Below are 20,011 nucleotides of genomic sequence, written 5' to 3' on the forward strand. Positions count from 1 at the left end.
TTTTTGTAGATGATTTTATTTTTGGTGTTCGGTACATGCTTTACGAGTTTTGTGGTTAATTTTGTGGCTCAATATATTAATTCTATGGTGGTTTGTTTTATGAATTTTGTGACATTGTTTACGAAATTTTGTGATATTGTTTATGAATGTTGTAATAAAAAAAGACTACTCAAAGTTATGACTTCTGTAGTAGTGTTGTTTTAACCTATTAAAAGTTACAAAAATTTAACCTAAAAGTATACATTGTAAGAGAGAAAAGTTATCTATGGAATATTTCAAATACGTATAGATAACTTATTTAGAAGTGGGGTCCCATATTAATTTCAAATTTTGAGAATCGAAAGCGTTTGCTTCCTCTGCTTTCCCTATAAATTGGCTTCGACCATTTCCTCCCCAAATTCTTAGGTAGCGTAGATTAGATTTAACAAATGAAGAGAGAGAGAGATTAGTTTTTGGGATATTTTGGTTCGAACCCGGAACCACCGAATATTCTCTCTCCACAAGTAGATAACACCAGCACAAGGAGAGAGAAAACAGAGGAGTGTCCCCAAAGGAAAGGACTAGGGCTCCCTCTTTCCCCTCTCTCTCTCTTTCTCTCTCTATATCTTCTCCTAAATTCCTGTCTCTCTACCTCTCTCTCCTACATCAATCAAAACCTCCTCTTTTCTTTTTTTCTAAATTGAATTAATTTACGGGATTGTTATTGACAATGGAGGAGATGAATGTAGAGAAGAATCAATTTACATCGCCGTGCAATAATGCCAATTCCAATGGCAATGTCGTAAATAAGTCGAAATCGACGCCGGCCAAGTTTCCGCTCACGTTTTGGGAGATGGCGGTTGCTTCCGCCGTCATTTTGAGCTTCGCGGTAGGGCTCGTAGGCGTGTACCTTACGATGCCCGCATCGGATTACAGCTTCCTCAAGCTTCCCCGTAGCCTCGAAGATCTCCAAATCCTCAGGTATTTTCCCATGTAATTTTTCTGTTTTTCTGTTTAGTGGTTTGTTTCAAATTTGTGATTTTCTTCGTTTTTAACCAAGCCCAACTAATCCGTGCCCTAATTAATGGCCTAATGGATCAGCTACATCAATAATTAATCCTGTTATCATTATGCTTTCTCAAATTTATCTATATATACTTTTTTGCAATAGCATCGGATGCCAATTTAGGGATTTATTTTCCCTTTGGAATTTTCATTAATAATATTCCGCATCAATAGTAGTAATATTGTGGCTTTTCTTAACTGTTGCAACTACTAGTTTCCTTGTATTTTATGTTTTCTTTTGTGATGGGGAAAAGTTTGAATCTTTTTTTCTTTTTTAGTTAGTAATGATAGTTTCATAATGAAGAACCTAACTTCTAGGGAAATTTGGAGGAGTATTTTATATCTGAACAAACGGAGGCATGATGAAATAATATTTTATCCTTTCTTACATTGAATTGGATTAGGTTATCAGGCTAATATTTTCAGCTTGTGTTGGGAAGAAAATTACTGATTTGATCGCTTGAAATCCAGGTTGTCAATTCGTGAATCTAATCGAGAATCATTATGGTCACTTTCCGAATCACGAATCACTCCGATTCGTTCATGATTTCTATAATGCAACATATGTTTATTGATTAAGGTAACAAAAATATATACTACAAATGAAAGTTTTAGGCCTAAATAAATAAAAACCATCTTCTAAATGATGATTGGACAATAATGTGGAGTATTAGGTAAGCTGCTTCTTTTGCAACTTCCAAGAGATGAGGATTCATGAATCCTACTTATAGTCGTTTTTTTGTAAAAAGGAGTTAAAAGTTTAGAAGGTGGTGGTTTGTATTCCCTTTATCTATGCCCTTTTTGATCCACTCCCTTAATAAATCTCCCTTTCTTAGTAGCTATAAATTATAATACTACATAATCTCATATAGACAAAAGATGGCATATAAGAATACTAAAGACCTTAAGAAAATAATTTGAACCCTTTTCCAACAACAAAAAAATAGTGAAAATGAGTTTTGGAAATTTTAAGTGAATTGAACAATTCACCGGTTCACTTATGATTTACAGCTATTTCCGACTCAAGCAGCATATTCATATCAATCACCCACCAAATCGTATAGAATCGTACGATACGATTCGTACCCTTCTAACAACTATGCTAATATGCTTGTAATGTAGATATTTCCAAATGAAGGCCTGAACTGGAAGCTTGATTTATGTTGTAAAAGTTATCACTTTTGGAGTTCTGTTTATTTTTAGCATTTTTTCTGGGTTATAGAAATGACAATCGGCAGGGATTTGACAGTCTTGGCAAATTTAAAATAAGCTCTATCTGTCATCTGTCAAGCTGAGTAATGTTAGTAAGTCTTGATGAAGATTTTCAAGCTCTATATGTGCTTTCTTTACAACATGTTTGCTGGTTTTGCATATCAAAAGATACTATAAAAGCTTCTCCAGCCATTACCTGTACTTTGACTCATATTTGAGTAAAAGCTTAATTTAATGTGAACCACTCTGCACTCCAATGGACAAACCCATAACTAAGCATAAATTTGAGTAAAAGCTTCATTAAAAGTGCGGTTGGAAATTTAAGAGCCACGAAATGGCCTTCTAAAATTTGAGTAAGGATTTGAGTCTCCCTTGATTTCAGCAATATTCAAGTAAAACTCACGTTGATATAACATTTGAGTAAAATAATGTAGTGAGTTTTGAGGGGTTTTTACTCAAAATTTGAGTTTTAGAGGGAAAAAGGGTAAGCATGGCTGGAGATGCTGTTAAGAACTCTGTAATAGGGTACCCATAGTTGTGTGAGAAATTTCTGAGTTCTTAATTTTGAGTTGGTGATCTTTTGGTGGAAACCCAATTATCATGTTATACTATTAAAACAAAATTGATGTATTGACAATTGACTGAGCAGTCTGCTGCTTACCTAAAACTGGACTAGCTAATTGCAATTCTGCCATTTTCCTTCTCCTATCAGGGAAACAATTTTTTCTATGTGCTTCTCGTGCTTTCTTGATTCACGCAGCTAAATTCTAAGTTGAAGAAATTGTTGACATCATTTCATTCACATAGTTTAATTGTCCTTTCTGGTTATTACTTTATCTGACATATTTCTGTGTTCTCTGCTTGATGGGCTTGATCATGCTGCTGAGAGAGATCGTGTACTATTATTCAGATAAATATGTTACTTATTTGGTGACATTTCTTGCAGAGATCACCTTGAGAGCTACACAAGCGACTACACTATACAAGTCCTCGTGGGGTATTGTGTCGTCTACATTTTCATGCAGACTTTCATGATCCCAGGAACCGTTTTCATGTCATTGCTCGCTGGAGCCCTTTTCGGAGTCTTCAAAGGTGTAGCGTTGGTGGTGTTCACTGCCACTGCTGGTGCTTCTTCTTGCTATTTTCTTTCCAAAGTGATTGGGCGGCCCCTTCTCTCTTCTCTCTGGCCCGATAAGCTTGTATTCTTCCAAGCACAGGTGATTTAACTCATCCCCTCATAAATGTTGGCTTGTGTTGATTAGAATTTGAAAGCATTATGTTTCTCTTATCCAGGTGGCTAAAAGAAGAAAGGGGTTGCTGAACTATATGCTTTTCCTAAGAGTGACCCCTACCTTGCCAAATACATTTATTAACGTGGCTTCACCAATAGTTGATGTGCCTTACCATATTTTCTTCCTAGCAACCGTCATCGGGATCATTCCTGCTGCTTATGTTACAGTCAAGGTATGTACTTTTTTGTTGATGTGCCTTACTTTTTCTTCCTAGCTCCTGCAAGTATGCAATACTTTTGTCAGTTTGTGAATGGGTCTGTTTGATATCATATTATTTTTGCTTTCATTTAAACCTACGTAAAATAAGAGATGCTCTTCGCATGTTGGCCTAGTTTCTGAATAACCAGGGAGTTTTGACAAATGGCACATCAGCTTGTACTAATCTTGAATTATCTCCGTCTATCTGAGTACATATGCCAAATGCAAGATTGTCAGAGTTAAAGGATTGCCTGAGGAACTTGTGTTTTACTGACATTTGCAGGCTGGCATAGCTCTGGGTGAGTTGCGATCAGTAGCTGACCTCTACGACTTCCATTCAATAGCAACTCTGTTCCTCATTGGTATTGTATCGGTTACCCCCACGCTGCTGACCAAGAACCAAACCTAAGCAAAATCACCAAACGAAAAACACTCGGTTAACATGGTCTCCGTGTTCTCCAGGCAGCGGTTACATGACTGGATGTATAGATCAAAAAATAAGTGCAATGTAAAGCTTTATCTTAGCCATCGATTCGTCACTACTGAAGCTTGGAGATGGTATGAAGGGGTGTCAGGTCTCAAATGGATCCTCTCCGTTCAGTATATGGGATGATGTCAGAGACTGTCGAGTGTTTCACCATTATATCATTGTTGAGCATTCAATATCCAAAATCATTCTGGAAATACAATGTAGTCCAATTCATTTGCTTTGACAAAAAAAATGAAGAAAAGAAAAGGAAAAAAGTGATACTTTTGAAGTATTGTAATGCGTAACATTAGTTGTGTTTAATGTTTTCTTGATAATGATTTGTAACTCTCTCTTTTCCTTTGTTTGCCTGTTAAGTAGCTTGGAGTGTGGATATTTGGTTTGCAACCATTCGGATACCAAGAATTGATTGAGCAAGAACACAGCTCAATTTAGTCTTTGATCCGTATATGGTACTGCTTCCTATGTATGAGTTCTGGAACAAACTGGATTGTCCTAGTTTGTCAGGCCAGGGTGGATTCTCAATAGTCAGCCATTTCCTTCACAACTATCCCTTAAGGCTATTCCAGGTCTTTAACCCGATAACTACTTGGTAAATGTGGGATTGGGGAGGAGAGGATTAGTTGGGTTTCTTCCCACGTCTGTGAGGACTACCGGCACCCTCTTCATTGGAAACTACCTAAATGTTTGCTGCATTCCAGTTGCAATCACAAACAAGCAACGTGTACTTCATCCAAAAAACCCCTACCAAATACACACACACACACACGTGTTCGCAGAGGCGATTAGAAATTCCGAACAGGTGCTGTAAGACAAATACAAACCAGAGAAAGATGAATGTGAAAGTTTTGCTTACTGGAAGGGCATATAGATCACAAAGTAACAGAGTAGGGAACCCATAAATACTTCGTACAAGGAAAAAAGCCAAGGCCCAGGCATTTCTCAAGAGCAAAGACAAGATGGAAAACATGAAGAAAACCTCATTGTGCGGTGTATAGTCAGGCATATGGTAAAACGAAATAGCTTCATGATAAACTAATTTCAGCAACCAAACCATTCTTCCTTTAAACGTACCATATTGAAGTAAATGCGAAGGAATGATGAAAATATCTAGGTGAGACAGAAGATGTACCATCAATTATTCTAGCCTTTTTTTTTTGCCTTTGGCCTAGTCAATGAACAAACTTGTATAATTAATACAACAACGTGGCCATCTCACACATCAGTGATATATGATCCTGTCAACAACCGAGTGGTTCTTCCCTTCTAACGTGAAGGAATGATGTGATATGTAAAAGCCCAGTGGCCAGTTTTGGTATTTGACCCTATCAGCAGAAAGTTACAAGTATATCTGAGCAATGTCCCTTATCCAAGGAATTTATTGGATTTAATCCTACCGGAGTTTCCTGAGTTTCTTCTGAGTTTATTGGATTTAATCCTACCGGAGTTTCCTGAGTTTCTTGTTCGATCGGTAACTCTCTGGAGTCTGGCTTTCCAGCTTGCGTTTTTTCCCAGCTTGTTCTGAAGCACCAGATGTACTTGCCCACAGACCCTGGTGCGAGCTACCGGACTTTGTTTTCACCTTGTTGCCATTGTCTGAAGTCCTTAAATCCACTGCTAACTTCTTTGTATTAGAATCCTCTCCCTCTCCAGGTGATGAGTGTTTCCTCTTAGATGGTGTGAGGTTTGATCTGGCATGATAGAGCCTTAGTTCACATTTCCGGAGCCTCAAGCTACGTTTTTTACAAACCAAGTTTGCACCACCCTGCATGTCACAATATTTAGAAAGCTTTCGACGTGAAGAATATAAGAGATTATGGTTGGCATCATAAACAAACTTTTGGTTAAATATCTACATTCTTGAAGCAGCCTTTCTTCATACAGCATTACATAAAACATTTTATGCAAGAATAACAAACTTTTGAAAGAGAAATTAGCTAAAAGTGGGCCAAGAACGTAGTAAGGGGAGCTAAGCCAAAGGCTTAGATGATTCTCATCTCATGTTAAATTAAAATTATAGAGAAAAATATAAAACAACTTACAAGGACAGCAGAAAGGACAGGTAAGAGGTTTAAATTAGGTTTAACTGCATTGAAAGCGAGCATGAGGCAGTCATATCAACCTTCTTACTTTTTTCTTTTTTTGAACTTACAGACATATCAACCTCAATTTTGTGATTTTGCAGAGGAGAGATTGCAGCAAACTATTGTGAAATCTGTTAAAGCATCCAACTCCAAACCAATTGGCAAAGAGTGAAGAGGCTGTCTAGGCTCATATACTAGTTTTGGAGGAGATAATTAACCGATGTGGGACAAATCCCAACACTCCCCCGCACGTGCGACCCCCAATTCGCACGTGGAGAGGTTAACAAAGGATCCGGAACACACGGATCACAATGAAACAAAGTGCAACTATGGCACAAACAAAGGGGAAAAGCCTCCGAAAGTCTAGCTCTGATACCATGCTCATCAAAAAAGGCAGACAAAACATTATAAAAATATTCACCAGCATTATCCGAACGAAAGATACAAAGAGAAACATCAAATTGAGTCTTTATTTCCATATAAAAAGATTTGAAAATTGAGTATAAGTCTGACCGGTTTTTCATGAGATAAACATAAGTAAGCCTAGAATAGTCATCCACAAAAATAACAAAATACTGAAAACCACCACGTGATGAAACACGCACTGGACCCCAAATATCGGAGTGAACTAAATGAAAAGGAAGAGACACTCGACTCTCTACTCTAGGCGGAAAAGAAACACGACGGTGTTTACTGAACTCATAGACTTCACATGGCAAAGACTGAAGACCACGACACGACGAAACTAACTGCTGGAGAGTCTGAAGGGAGGGATGACCAAGACGGCAATGATGTTCATAAGGAGATACGGAAGCCTGAAAAGCAACAGAGGCAGGAGGTGCGCGTTCGCCAGTGTCAAAATAGTATAGACCACCACGCTCAACACCGCCACCAATCTTATTCCCTGTCTGGAGATCCTGAAATACACAATAACCAGGAAAAAAGGTAACCGAACAATTTAAGGATTGGGTAAGTTTACTAACAGACATAAGACTATGGGAAAAACGAGGAACATGTAAAACAGAGTCTAATGTAAGAGAAGAATGTAAGATAACAGAACCCAAACCAGCAATGTCAGAAGAGGAACCGTCAGCCAAGGCAACACTAGAAGACTTCACAAGAGGACGAGAACCAGAGGTGGATGGAGTGACCTGTCATATGATCGGTAGCTCCAGAATCAATAACCCACGGAGTATTAGAGGCCAGGCCAGCAAAGGTGGAGCCTTTCTGAGCGAACGTAGCAGTGGAAGAGGAGGGCGCATAAGGGGACGGCTGGGAAATCAGGCGATGATACTCATCATCTGGAATAGTAACAACTCGTGGAATGGAGCTGGGCACAGAAACAGAGCCATCATCCTCAGAAACAGTAACCTGATGAGCAGATGGGCGGCCTTGAAGAATCCAACAAAAATCAACTATATGATTAGTACCATGGCAATAGGTGCAGGAACGAGACCCACGACCACGAGCACGACTAAAATCACGACCACGACCACCACTACCAGAATCACGACCACCAACAGACTGCATCGGACCACTGCTACCAGAATCACGACCATATCCACGGCCAGTAGGACCACGACTGCCTCCCCCACGGTCAAAACCACGAGAAGTACCACCTCGAGGAATCGTGGTAACCAAAGCTGAGCGGGCAGCAGGGGTCAAATCAACACTGGAGTCAGGAATAGAGGCCTGACGGACACGACTGAACACCTCACTGAGAGAAGGTAAATCTCTACCACCCAAAAGATTGGACCGGATAGAATCATATGCTGACGAAGATAAACCAAACAGAAAACGAGCTACCTGCAAGCGCTCACGCTGACGCTCCATAACCTGAATGTCTGAAGAAATAGGCTCACAAGTGTTGAGCTCCTCACACACACCACAGAACTTGGCATAATACTCTTCCAAGGATAAGTTGCCAAGGTCAAGAGAAAAGAACTGTTGATGAAGAGCACAAGTCTGGCGGAGATTATCAGCCTCAGAAAACATCTCCTTAACCTTCATCCATACTTTTTTCGCAGTAGATAAGAAAACCAGAGTATTCTTAATATTTTCCTCCATACTATTCCAAAGCTCAACACGAATCTTAGCATCTGCAGGAACCCAAGCACCATATGATGCGGCAGTCGCCGCGGGAGGATCATCAGTAAGATAATGATAGTCGGACTCCCCGACATAATAGACTTTAACAGCCTTAGCCCAAACAGCATAATTTCGACCATTCAATAAGGTAGAGGTAATGGACAACCTGTCACGAGACCGGGAAGAACGACTAACAGCGGAAGTCACAGTACTAGAACTAGAAACAGAGGCAGTGCCAGAGCTCATTGCAAATATACCAACCAGAAACTATGCCAATAACACAGAGGCAGCCACAATCATCAACAAACCGCGATCACCAGCAAACAAGAGCAGTAAAATAACAAGACCAAGAAGAAACGAGAAGTCCAAAATAGCCAGACATAAAGTAGGGCAGCCAAATAAGCCCACAAATAAGAACAGAACAAAATACCAACGGCAAACTCATACCAAAGCGTCAGAAGCAAGCGACAGAAGCATAAAGAGACAGAGATCAGCAATTAGAAGAGGCGTCGGAGGTCGGTGATGACGAAAGAGAGGTTGCCGAGGGATGGGGCAGGGGCCGACGGGGGCTGGGGAGAGCCGACGAGGGCAGGGTGAGGGCCAATGGTGGCTGTCGGGATGAGAAAAAGTGTATAGGGTGTTCTGATCGAAAATGGCAAGATCGACGTTAACAGATGCCGCAATGAACAGTATTCGATGAACAGTGCCGCGTGAACAGTATCCGATGAACAGTGCGCGTGAACAGTGCCGATGAACAGTCGCGTGAACAGTACGATGAACAGTGCTGCGATGAACAGTGTCATTTTCGGGTTTTTTTTTTTTTTTTGCGTCAAGATGATAGCGGAGGGCTGATGGTGGCTGGTGGGTAGTGGGTGGCTGTCGTAGTCGGCCGATGGTGGCTGCTATAGTAGGTTTAGGGTTTCTAGGGTTTCAAAAGTGGCTGCTATAGTAGGTTTAGGGTTTCAAAGGTGGTTTAAGATTGGGATTGAGAACCCGCTTTGATACCATGTTAAAGCATCCAACTCCAAATCAATTGGCGAAGAGTGGAGAGGCTGTCTAGGCTCATATACTAGTTTTGGAGGAGATAATTAACCGATGTGGAACAAATCCCAACAAAATCCAGGAAGCAGACAATTTTTAATCCAAGCCATATCTCTACCCAGATCAAACCTTAAAGCCCCTCTCCTCATTTCCAACTCTTGGGTTCTTAACCTGGTAATCTTGGTAGAAATACGCAACACAAGCCTAGAAATGAGTACTACTCCACACATAGGGCAATCTAATGAGTGTAACACCTCCACACACACAAAAAAGGAACCCAACCCACCAAAAGAAAAAGGAGTCTGCTTATCGTTGAACGAGTTATGTTGGAGAGACCTCTCTAATCTAGCTTGCATAGATAATTTACCTAAAACATACTGGATGGATGCCACATCCCAATTGTCCATTAAAAAGCATGATTTCAGACTTTCCATTGAAAAACATATTGAAAATCAATTGCACAAGAGTTTGTTTTAGGTAACATAGCCCTTAGTTTAACTTTCATCTAAGAAGCACGAACACATTTACAGGCCTAACATATCTGTGACAGCAAGAAGAACCATCAATCAGTTTCAATGCATTAAAAGACACGAAAGTCTATGCGTAGGAAAACTACCAATCATACCCTTGTTTTAAACAAGACATAAGCAATGCCCTTTCCTACACTCGTACCAGAATCTCTGATAACCCGAATGGCCTCAATACTAGACTCAACTGAACAATTGTATCCTGGTCATTATGGGCAACAGACAAGCGAACGAGAAGTCTGCATTCTGCGAACTACCTAGGAGAGAAGGTGAGGAAGAAGAAGAAAAGCAATTCACCTTCACATCAAACGGCAGGTTGCCCACAAAAGCAGTCCTCTTGTTATCATAGAGTGTAGCATCTACTCTCTTTAGTTTCTTGCGTGGTGGGCATGCCCTGTCAACACAGACGTGATTTCCTCCAACCTATATCCAAAGCATTATAATCACTACACTTCAAACAACCTTAAATGAAATTATCCAAGTTTACCCAGAATTTTGTTGATTGAAGATCAGAGGAACAACATACCAATGCCATATCATTGGCCAAGGAAGCCTGGGCAGCCTCCTCTGTTTTGAAGACTACGTATGCATGAACACTGCAAAATCCTATCAACTAGTTAGCAAAGAATAAACCACCATTTTGGCAAAAGAAAAATACATTCTACACAGCGCTAGTTACAATTCAAACCGTTTGCAGTGTTGTATAATCAATTGTTTTTTTTTTTTTGGTATTAACCAGATTTTATGTTAGATATCCAAATGAATGGTTTGTGAGAAACGAAAATGGAACCAATCCAGTATATAATTTAATGAATGCAACGAAAGCAGAAAGATGGGGGACACCACAAAATTGATGGCTTGATGGCTAGTATGAGAGTTTAAACTTCAACGCAAGAGCAAAACAAAAAACTACAAACCGAAGCACATTAATAAGCAAACGTGAACTCCAAAAATAACCTGAAGGGGACTGCATCAGTACCCTACTTCAAGGCAAAAGTATAAACAACAGGTTATAGGACTCAAACACCTCGCTTTATATCGTACCTATCAACAGCGTCACTAGTTTTCTTCTGGATTACTGCACCCTTTCTTGGTATTTTGGTCTGGCATAAACACTCACATGTCATACACACATAATAATCTGAGCAGAAAGCTGTTTACAACATTAAAAAAATAAATAAATCAACAAAACAAAAGAGCAAATCTATAAACCACTCACATCCAATAAAGGAACGGACTGAATCCTGATAGACTCAATCTCTCCAAATTGGCTAAATTCCTTAACCAAAACCTTCTTCTTAACCTTCAACTGCAAGTTCCCAACAAACACAGTCCTCAAAAGTATTGCCTCATCATCAGAGCCATCATCCTTTGGGACCATCATCATGTCCACTGGATCATCAACATGTTTCCTCTTCTCCCCAACTACCCTCTCTCTCAACCCTCCCCCTCCTCCTCCTTCATTCATCCCCATAGCCCCGCTTCGCCTTTCCTTGTACTCCGCCTCAATCTCATCCCTCTTCCTCTTCTTCCTCTCCGTCATACCCGAATCCAAGTACTTCCCCTCCACCTGCTTCAGCACCTCCTCAAATTCGGAACCCAAATCGGAGTATTTTCCGAACTCCAAAGATTCATTTGGTTCTGATTCTCTATTTAAACTAGAACCCAATTCAGAGCTCTTTTCTCCCTTTAAACTGGAACCCAAATCAGAGCTTTTTATATCATCACTAAATTCAGCACTTTTTATATCATCCCTCTTTGATTTCTTGATCAAACGAATACCGTCACCGTCGTCGATCAGCGCCGTATCCAAGCTGGATTTTTCCTCCTCTCTCCTCTTCCTCTTATTCACCTCTACAATACCAGAGTCTTCGCATTCACCGGTCGTGGTTTTTTCGGGACCTTCAGCTGAACCAAACCATAACCCCAATTGCTTTTGCTGCTGATCCAACGCTGCTACAGGTACAGCAGCTGCTGTACCAGTAGCATTATTTCTGTATGTATTGTAAGAGCAAACCTATTCGACAGTGGTTACTTGAACGTTAGCCGCTTTGCTTATTTTTTGTTTTTATTTAAATTTTGTTCGTATTTGCTAATTTTTCATTAATTTTTTGGAAATTATCGTATCATCATGACGAGAGAAATCTAAAAAGTAAAAAATTATGATTCAAATCCAATTTTTTTTAAATAAAGATAAAAATAAACCAATAAGCTAATTTTTTCGTCTTTATTCAAAAAAAAAAAAATTTCGATCACAATTTTTTACTTTTTAGATTCCTCTCGTTATGATAATACATCCCTAAAAAATTAAAGAGAAACTAACAAATACGAAAAAAATTTGAATAAGGACAAAAAATAAGCCAAACGGTCAAACATAAGGGAAATGATTTTGCCACTTTTTTTTTTGTTAATGTCACTCTCTTTAAGTGTATTTTTATTTTTTACACAAAAATACACTTACAGAGAAGTTATGTTAACAAAAGAAATGAGTGACAAAATCAGCAGCGAAATGAAAACCTAAACAATTGCAATGTAATAATCAAAATTGGATAACCAAAAGTTGCCATATCATTTTTTGATTATCCATTTAAGACATTGCTAAGGTTAGCAATGTAGAGGTCCACAATATAATAATCAAAATTGGATAACCAAAACTTGCCACATCACTTTTTTAAACTACAAATTTCTAAAAACTAAATTTTTTGACAATAATTTGAATACTCTTTTTGAAAAAAAATAACAATTTTTTTTAAGAAAATAGTTTAATGAAAAAAAATTGAAAATAGTTTTTTTCAAAAAGAAAACAGTTTAAAAAAACAATTTTTTTTTTTTTTGAAAAACTGTTACGGCCCCTTTGGATGGAGGGGTGAGAAAGGAGAGTCTTCTCCGTTAATGGTGAGAAAGGAGAAGAGAGGGGAGTGATTTCTCACTGTACAACCCAAACAACCGTGAGAAATCAAACCCTCTCCGGCGACCAAGATCTGTAAACTCCGGTGACGAAGCTTTCTTCGGCGACGATCTCCCAACACCGGCGACGAGCTAGCAACTCCGGCGTAGCCCGCATGCGCGCCTTCCTTTCCTTTCTCACGGAATCGCGCCACATCCGGTGCGATTCAGAAATGGGGTCTTGAGAGGAAACGGTTTCTCTCTTTCCCCATCCCTTTCTCGCCTGATGGCTCTCCCAAACGTGGGAGAGAGTCGGATTCCTCACCCTCTCCTTTCTTCTCGCTCGAAATCACTCGTTCCAAACGAGCTGTTAGAATCCGTTTTTTTTTTTTTTTTTGTAAAAACACTTATAAATTTTTTTTTTTTTGTAAATACTTTTTTTTTTAAGTTTCTGAAAAAAAAAAGTTTTTAAAAACAATTTTTTGGAAAAATTGTTGCGAGAGAAGGTTTTTATGTAGTGATGGGTGTACTTGATTGAAAAAATGTGAGGACCATTAAATTTGATTATTGCCAAAAAGGTTGCTAATTTTGATTATTTAAAGGCCAAAATTTGATTAGTTGCTAAGAGGTTGCTAAATTTGGTTATTACAATGTGAGCACTTTTTTGAGCAAACATTGCTAACTTTAGCAAGCTTTTGGTTTTGATTATTACATAGCGGATGCTCTAAGATAGGTTTAGTATTTGTTTCATGATGATACGTTATCCCCCATAGTATTAGCGGCACGCACAAGAAAAAATGGCTTTAGACTAGATAAAATAGGCCGACCCAAAGATTCTTGATGTTTGTTTTGAATGCTTAACAATTTTCATTTATATTAACAGAGCTGTTTCTGTTGAAAATGTGTAGGTATATAAATAGAATAGTATCTACATTCGTTCGATCTTATTTTATGATAAGAATATAAACGTCCAATCAAGAAAATACTTTATAGAACTTATACTATATACTAAGCAAATGTAGTTTTCAAAAATAAAATCAAGTTATTTCCTTAATTATCTCTCCTATATGGCATTTTCTTAATAAATTCTTTTTTTTTTCCTACACTTTTTAGAATATCACAAGTTAGGGGAAAAAAAAAAGCTTTCAAACTTCCTTTCATGTTTAAACATTTTCTCATTAAAAAATTTACATTTAATGTTAAATCATAAATAATGAGGGATAAATAACATTACTACATTACACATTATTTTGTACTTGGTTCCGTGCATAGCACGGAATCACGGATAGGACGCTTGTATAAACATACAGTAATGTTTTCAAATCTTTTAATTTATATCTTTACCTGTTTCAAATTATATAAACTTTCCTTCCCAATTTATTACTTTTAAGTTTTCACCCTTTTACATTGTTAACATCAAAGAGGAATACACCACGTTTTCTTCTTTTACCCCTTTTAAAAAAAATAAAAATAAATAGAGAGCAAGTTACACGTTTGGCTCATAGAAAATAATATACCCCTTCCTTTTTCAATTAGTCATTTTAATAGTGCTCACTTTTACATTCATTGCATTCAAAGAGGGTTGACAACTCCTATGTAAAGGACAAATTGATTTGCTATTCACTACCTCTCTCTACGCTAGAAACATGAAAATTGATTTGCCTCTGGCAAAAGTGCACTGCTTTAGCAGGGGCGTTGTAGATTCCAGACTTTCTTTTCCGTCTGAATTATCCATGAGATTTGTGTCTAAATTCTCTCAATCACTCACACCCTCTTTTTGTTCATGTATCTTGGTAAACAGTAGGAACAAGGACGGAACCAGAATTTTACTTTAGCAGTGGCGAAATATATATTAAAAAAATAAAAAAATGCATTACAATATTAATAGTCATCGGTTCCAGAAAAAAAATTAAAATAACATAATAACAACTATAGTAAATGATGTTTTTCATTTGCATATAGAGTATGAAAAAAGACTAATTTTAATTTTGGGCATCGATAATGCCACTCCAACAACAACAACAGCAACAGAATCCATGTAGTCCTCAATCATTAGGGGTATGAGCAGAGGAGGATTGGAGACAGACTTAACTTTTAACAATATGTACAAAGTGACTGATCTCAGAATACCACTTAAACAGTAGCCCCATTATACGTGTTTTGCTGTGGAACTATGCCCAAATCAAAGCCAAATGACATCAAAGAGGGCAGACCTAGAGACCCAATTCAATTTATGTGCACATTACCATGCTTCCTTCATTGATAGTCTATAGCATCAGTTTGCACAAAGAATTAAATGCCACTCCCCAAATTTATAATGTCACTCCCCAAATCCCTATATGGATTTTCCAAATTGATAACCACACTCCCTTTTAGGAGTGACATTATATATTTGGGGAGTGACATTATAATTAAATTCTTTTAATTTTTTAGGTTAAGTTATTTTAGGGTTATAATTAATGTGGAGTTTTTTTTCTTAATTACACATCATCATTTATATTATTTCACTTTGGCCCATTGAATTTAGTTTTAGAATACTTTTTTTGGGTCTCATTTCTTAAAAAAAAATAAAAAATAGATTTATGACTAATATATAATAAAAAATAAGAAAAAAATCTAGCAGTGGCGAGACTATATAAGTTGGAAATACATTTTTTTTTCACATATAATAATTGCGTTTTCTAAAATTTTTGTCGTGGCGGCCGCCGCTACTAGACCCCCCTGATCCCATCCTTGAGTAGGAAAATGTAAAATGAGAGTGCAATTACACCAATTAGTTTTTGTTAGATCAGCTATTACACCAATTAGTTTTTGTTTTTTGGGTAAGCACGATTACACCAATTAGTTGTTCTGTGGCTGTTCAAAAAAAGAAGAGGTTGTTTTTGGGCAATTCATTTTCTTGCCCCAAGTCCAAAGATGTTCATCGTCAAAAGTGACTTGATAAAAATAATGGGAAGAACATGTTTGAAGACGACCCGTTGATTATGAAGAAAATAGTCTCTCATGTACTCCATGTTTAGCCTTCAATGTAAAACTAATTTCCCTACACTCCTCTTCCAGTATTCATTTTTTGTTTCATTTTATATGTTAGTATCTTCATGAGAGATTTTCTTATGTTTGAGGTATTTTTATTACAACAAAATATGCAATTTTTTAAGGGTGTTTTGAATTGATGTGTGTTTTTATTTATTTTTAATGTTGTTGATTAGATGAACTTTGTTTAAATGTCATTTGAAAACATTAGCTCTGGACCAGTCGGCTTGATTGGCGGGGTGGTTAACAATAGAGAAAATAATCCATTTTATGTTTAGAGTGCATTACTTCACGCCATTAGGCACAGATAAATCCTAGTCTTTATTATAACACAAAGCAGTTTTTGTTAAAAATATCTAGGCGGATAAACAAGAGCAATCTCTACAAGCATTTGATCACTTTCTATTAACTTTGTAGGCATCGGATTATTTTTTTAAAAAAGATACGGAGAATATTCTTCTAATAAATCTATACCTCTTTATGCTTAGCTCCACAACCTCGCCTTCAAATATAAGGTTGAGAAAACCTCAAGCGTAGGGCTAAGTCGTCGATAGCATAATATCTGGAAGTCCAGGATCGTTCCCATAGAGAATCGAATATAGCTTAATTTGGATTGAAGGATTTATGTCGGATTGCGGCGTTTAAGTCGGCCAACTTGGTTTTGCTTTAAACGGAAACTAAGGAAAAAGACTAGAAAAGAGCTTTATGAACTAAAAAAGGCAAGCCCAGGGATCTCCATCTCTTGACAAAGGCCGCTACTAATTCTCAATTATAACTCAAACGAGAGTCACGACCGCGTGCTCACGCCCGGAAGATTTAACTTTAATGACTACGTTTATCCAAAAATGTGATTAAACGAAATTAAATCAACCTATTTTTGCCAATGTATCTAACACGTAGGAGGCCACGAGCCCTCGGCATGTCGCTTGCCAAGACCGCTTGACTAAATGATATACTAAGGAGTTAACACCCCTCGCTTAGACCGAAATGGCTAGGTTAGCTTAATTCCGAAAATCATGATTTTAAGCCCGAAAGTTTGAGAACCAAATAACCACCTAAGTCATTAAGAAAGATTAGCCCAAGACTTAGCCAAAAAACTACTCAACCATCCTTAAAGAATAAACGAGAGCGTAAAAATGAGACATGATTTCTAACCGATAGAATCAAAAACAAACTTGATTTTATAAAAGATCTAGTCCATGCTAACAACTTTAATAAACGAGAAAAGAACAAACGAGAAGTACTTACTAGAGTTCTTGAAGAAATGAACTAAGAAAGCTTGGAAACCATTAATGGTGTTCTAGAAATTGAATACGACTTAAAGTGGAAGATGACAACTCTTAAAGATGAGAGAGGGAGACTCTATTTATACAAGGTGGCCTACTCTCTCACAAAATATTCCAAAAATATTTTAAAAGTAGCCAAAAGTGGAAAATATCCCAAAAGTGAAAAGTTGAAAAAAGTAGCAAAATGTGAACATTTTCTGCAACATGAACCGATACTGGTCAACCCCCAGTACCAGTACAAGGTCTACAAAAATCTGCCAAAACCAAAACTCTGATCAGCACGTACCGGTACTGGGGGTTGCCCAGTATCGGTTCATAGTCTCCAGAACTTTTATTTTGAGCTTGCCTTGGTCTAAACAGCTCGACGATGACCTGACAACCCCTAGCCTCTTAATTAATCACCCGACGGGTCTTTATGGGGAAATGCCACATGGCCTCAGATGCTTGGATGCTTCCGAGAGCGACCCTTAGCGATAAAAACCGCCGTAATGCAACGTTTAACCTGAAACTAACCAAAAACAACCTTACATGCAAAATGAGATAAAAATAATAAATTAAGAAATCAAACGCTACAAATTAAAGAATTTTAAGCGCCAAGATTATACAATCTAGGCCGCTTATCACTTTACCCTCACTTTTTAGGCAATGTACCTCTATGTAAATATTATTTTTATGATCAAATAGAGAAATATATATATTAAAATAATAATTGAGGCTTTGTGGTGATTACAACTATTATGTAGAGCAATTAGGTATAACATATATTTTATTTAAGTTAAAACTATGTTACATTCCAACGACCATCAGCTAGTAAATATATATTTTTAAAATTGATTGTTTTCAAATTTAGTTAGGCTTAGTTTTCTTGAAAAAGCCAACTTGACTTGGGGTTTTAGACAAGTTATTTCCACTATTTAGATTTGTAGTTGATGTTGTGACGATAATGACTTGTCTCAATATTCACATTTTTTGTTGGCTTTAGCCTATTTAGTCTTATTCTGGTTAGACAATAAGGAAAGCTAGGTCTTAGTGCATCTCCAACCTTAGCTTTAAATTTGAAGATGTCTAAGTGTTTTTGAAAACTCCATCCCAAAATGTCAAATCTGACATGGCACGTCAAGTGAAAGAATTGGCATGTGAAGTAAGTCCAGCCAAAGTATTAAAGTGTCATTTGACATCTTCTCTCTCATGTCATATTTGACATGTGATGCCAAATATTTTTGTTTGGTTATTTTACTCCCAAAACTTGATAATTATTCTTAAGTAAATAATTAAGCATATTGATTAGAGTGGACATTGTAGATATGTCAAATTCTAACTGTAACGACCCTGATTTTTGGTAAATAAGAATTTCGTTAAATATTTAAATTTTATTTTAATTACTTGGATTTGCTACTAAAAATTTCTTTTTAATTTTAATAATCCGTCATAATTAGATTTGAGATTTATAAAATTATATATTTTCACGCCGAGCAATCTAGTCATTTTCTAAAAACAAGTATGCTTATAAAAGCACTTGTATATTTTCCTAACGAGTTAGATAAAATCTTTAAATTATATTTCTTGGCTAGAAATCCTACTTGGCAAGTAGAATTAGCATTCAACCGATTAGTTAGTGGAACTGGACCACCGATTCACCTAGTTACATTACCCTAACCCTAATTAGACCTTTTTGACCGTCTTGGAGCCTTTTGAACCCCCCGAACCCTAATTGAACCCTTAGACTTTAGGGGTAATCATTATACCCCATGACAAGTCATTTCAAACCCTAATTATGACCAATATTCCTTTACCCCTTGGTCCATAATTGTTAGGAGAATTTTTGTCCCTTGGTTATTAGACCTTTGACTTGCCTAAATGCATGACAAGACAAGTCATACAAGAATCCCATCATTTTGCTTCCAAAAGAAGCAACCTTAGACTTGCCATAATGAGAACCTAGATTTGACTAGTCATTCAAGCCCATACTTACCTTCTTTAACCAATGGTTAATAAATGCTAGGAGAATTTTTGATCATTGGTTAATAGCAATTAAGTTGCCAATGAAGCTTTGATTTGACCATACAAAATCATGGGCCAAGAATCTCATCATTTTGCTTCCAAGACTAGTTAACCTAACCATGCATGCATGCAACCCTAAGATTTTAGCCTTAAACCTATTAATCCTAGACTTACTTTCCTAGACACTCATATATATATATATATATATATATGTGTACCAAAGAGAGAGAGAGGGGGGAGAGGCCGGATGGAGAGAGAGAGAGAAAGGCCGGATGGAGAGAGTGGGGTGGAATGTGTGCATGAGTTTTGATTACTTACACAAGCAACATTTATAGCCTTAAGCCTATTTTTTTGACTACATGCCAACCCATTCTAGTCTTCCAAAGTACAAAGCTAGCCCATGATTATATTCTTTCTTGCAAGCAACCTCCCCATAGACTTGACAAGTCCAAAACCCTTCATGATGACCTAAGATTTGGCCTACAAATGGAAGTGACAAGTCATGGAAGACTTGGCATGCTTTCAAGCTTGATTGGACATGACAATGGAGCAAATCCATGGGGAAAAGAGAGGAGAGGGGGGGGCCGGCCATATGGAGGAGGGAGGGAGCCAAGACTTGTGCCTATAAATAGCAAGCTCACTTCAAGTTCAACTCACCCCTTCACTCCCTTGCTTACATTCCTCTCCAAACACCATTTCCAGTTCCAGTCAGCTTACTGCCCTCCACAAATCTTCATTTTTCTCCTGCTTAAAGTAGTTTTTAGAACCAACTCCCTTCAAGAAAGTTGTAGAGCACTTCGAAACCTTCAAGTTAGACCCAAGAACCATCCAA

The 20,011-nt window shown here is 37.6% G+C and overlaps 2 protein-coding genes and 1 non-coding gene across 4 annotated transcripts; 1 reads left to right on the forward strand and 2 right to left on the reverse strand.

Annotated features, from left to right (window-relative positions):
* Positions 1–400: 400 nt before the first annotated feature.
* On the forward strand, positions 401–4,560 carry LOC131333744 (uncharacterized membrane protein At4g09580). The gene is made up of 4 exons (XM_058368443.1): positions 401–960; positions 3,203–3,473; positions 3,550–3,720; positions 4,030–4,560. The coding sequence occupies exons 1-4, from the start codon at positions 710–712 to the stop codon at positions 4,153–4,155; spliced, it is 819 nt and encodes a 272-aa protein (XP_058224426.1). The 5' UTR covers positions 401–709; the 3' UTR covers positions 4,156–4,560.
* Positions 4,561–5,362: 802 nt separating this feature from the next.
* Positions 5,363–11,998, reverse strand: LOC131333743 (nucleolar protein 12-like). Of its 2 annotated transcripts, none has more exons than XM_058368442.1 (5): positions 11,208–11,998; positions 11,018–11,088; positions 10,500–10,569; positions 10,271–10,396; positions 5,363–5,998 (listed from the first exon to the last, which is right to left on the reverse strand). In XM_058368442.1, exons 1-5 carry the CDS (start codon positions 11,514–11,516, stop codon positions 5,672–5,674), a joined length of 903 nt encoding a protein of 300 aa, XP_058224425.1. In that variant the 5' UTR covers positions 11,517–11,998; the 3' UTR covers positions 5,363–5,671. The 2 variants fall into 2 exon arrangements, with proteins under 2 accessions (XP_058224425.1, XP_058224424.1); XM_058368441.1 differs by having other exon boundaries at positions 11,018–11,076; positions 11,193–11,998.
* A 3,017-nt stretch (positions 11,999–15,015) lies between these two features.
* Positions 15,016–15,121, reverse strand: LOC131334921 (small nucleolar RNA snoR100). Its single transcript, XR_009202325.1, has one exon. It is a non-coding gene; the product is annotated as a small nucleolar RNA snoR100 (small nucleolar RNA).
* Between the last annotated feature and the right edge of the window lie 4,890 nt (positions 15,122–20,011).

This window comes from Rhododendron vialii, chromosome 7a (genome assembly GCF_030253575.1).
Source record: "Rhododendron vialii isolate Sample 1 chromosome 7a, ASM3025357v1".
Classification (NCBI taxonomy): Eukaryota; Viridiplantae; Streptophyta; class Magnoliopsida; order Ericales; family Ericaceae; genus Rhododendron; species Rhododendron vialii.

Bases quoted from the DNA above. Each gene is read 5' to 3' on its own strand.
- LOC131333744 (XM_058368443.1), top strand. From the start codon at position 710: ATGGAGGAGATGAATGTAGAGAAGAATCAATTTACATCGCCGTGCAAT. The intron at 961-3,202 runs GTATTTTCCCAT...CATTTCTTGCAG, and splicing joins GAAGATCTCCAAATCCTCAG to AGATCACCTTGAGAGCTACA. The intron at 3,721-4,029 runs GTATGTACTTTT...TGACATTTGCAG, and splicing joins CTGCTTATGTTACAGTCAAG to GCTGGCATAGCTCTGGGTGA.
- LOC131333743 (XM_058368441.1), bottom strand. From the start codon at position 11,516: ATGACGGAGAGGAAGAAGAGGAAGAGGGATGAGATTGAGGCGGAGTAC. The intron at 10,397-10,499 runs GTATGTTGTTCC...CTTTGGATATAG, and splicing joins TGGCCAATGATATGGCATTG to GTTGGAGGAAATCACGTCTG. The intron at 5,999-10,270 runs GTGAATTGCTTT...TGTGACATGCAG, and splicing joins ACCTGCCGTTTGATGTGAAG to GGTGGTGCAAACTTGGTTTG.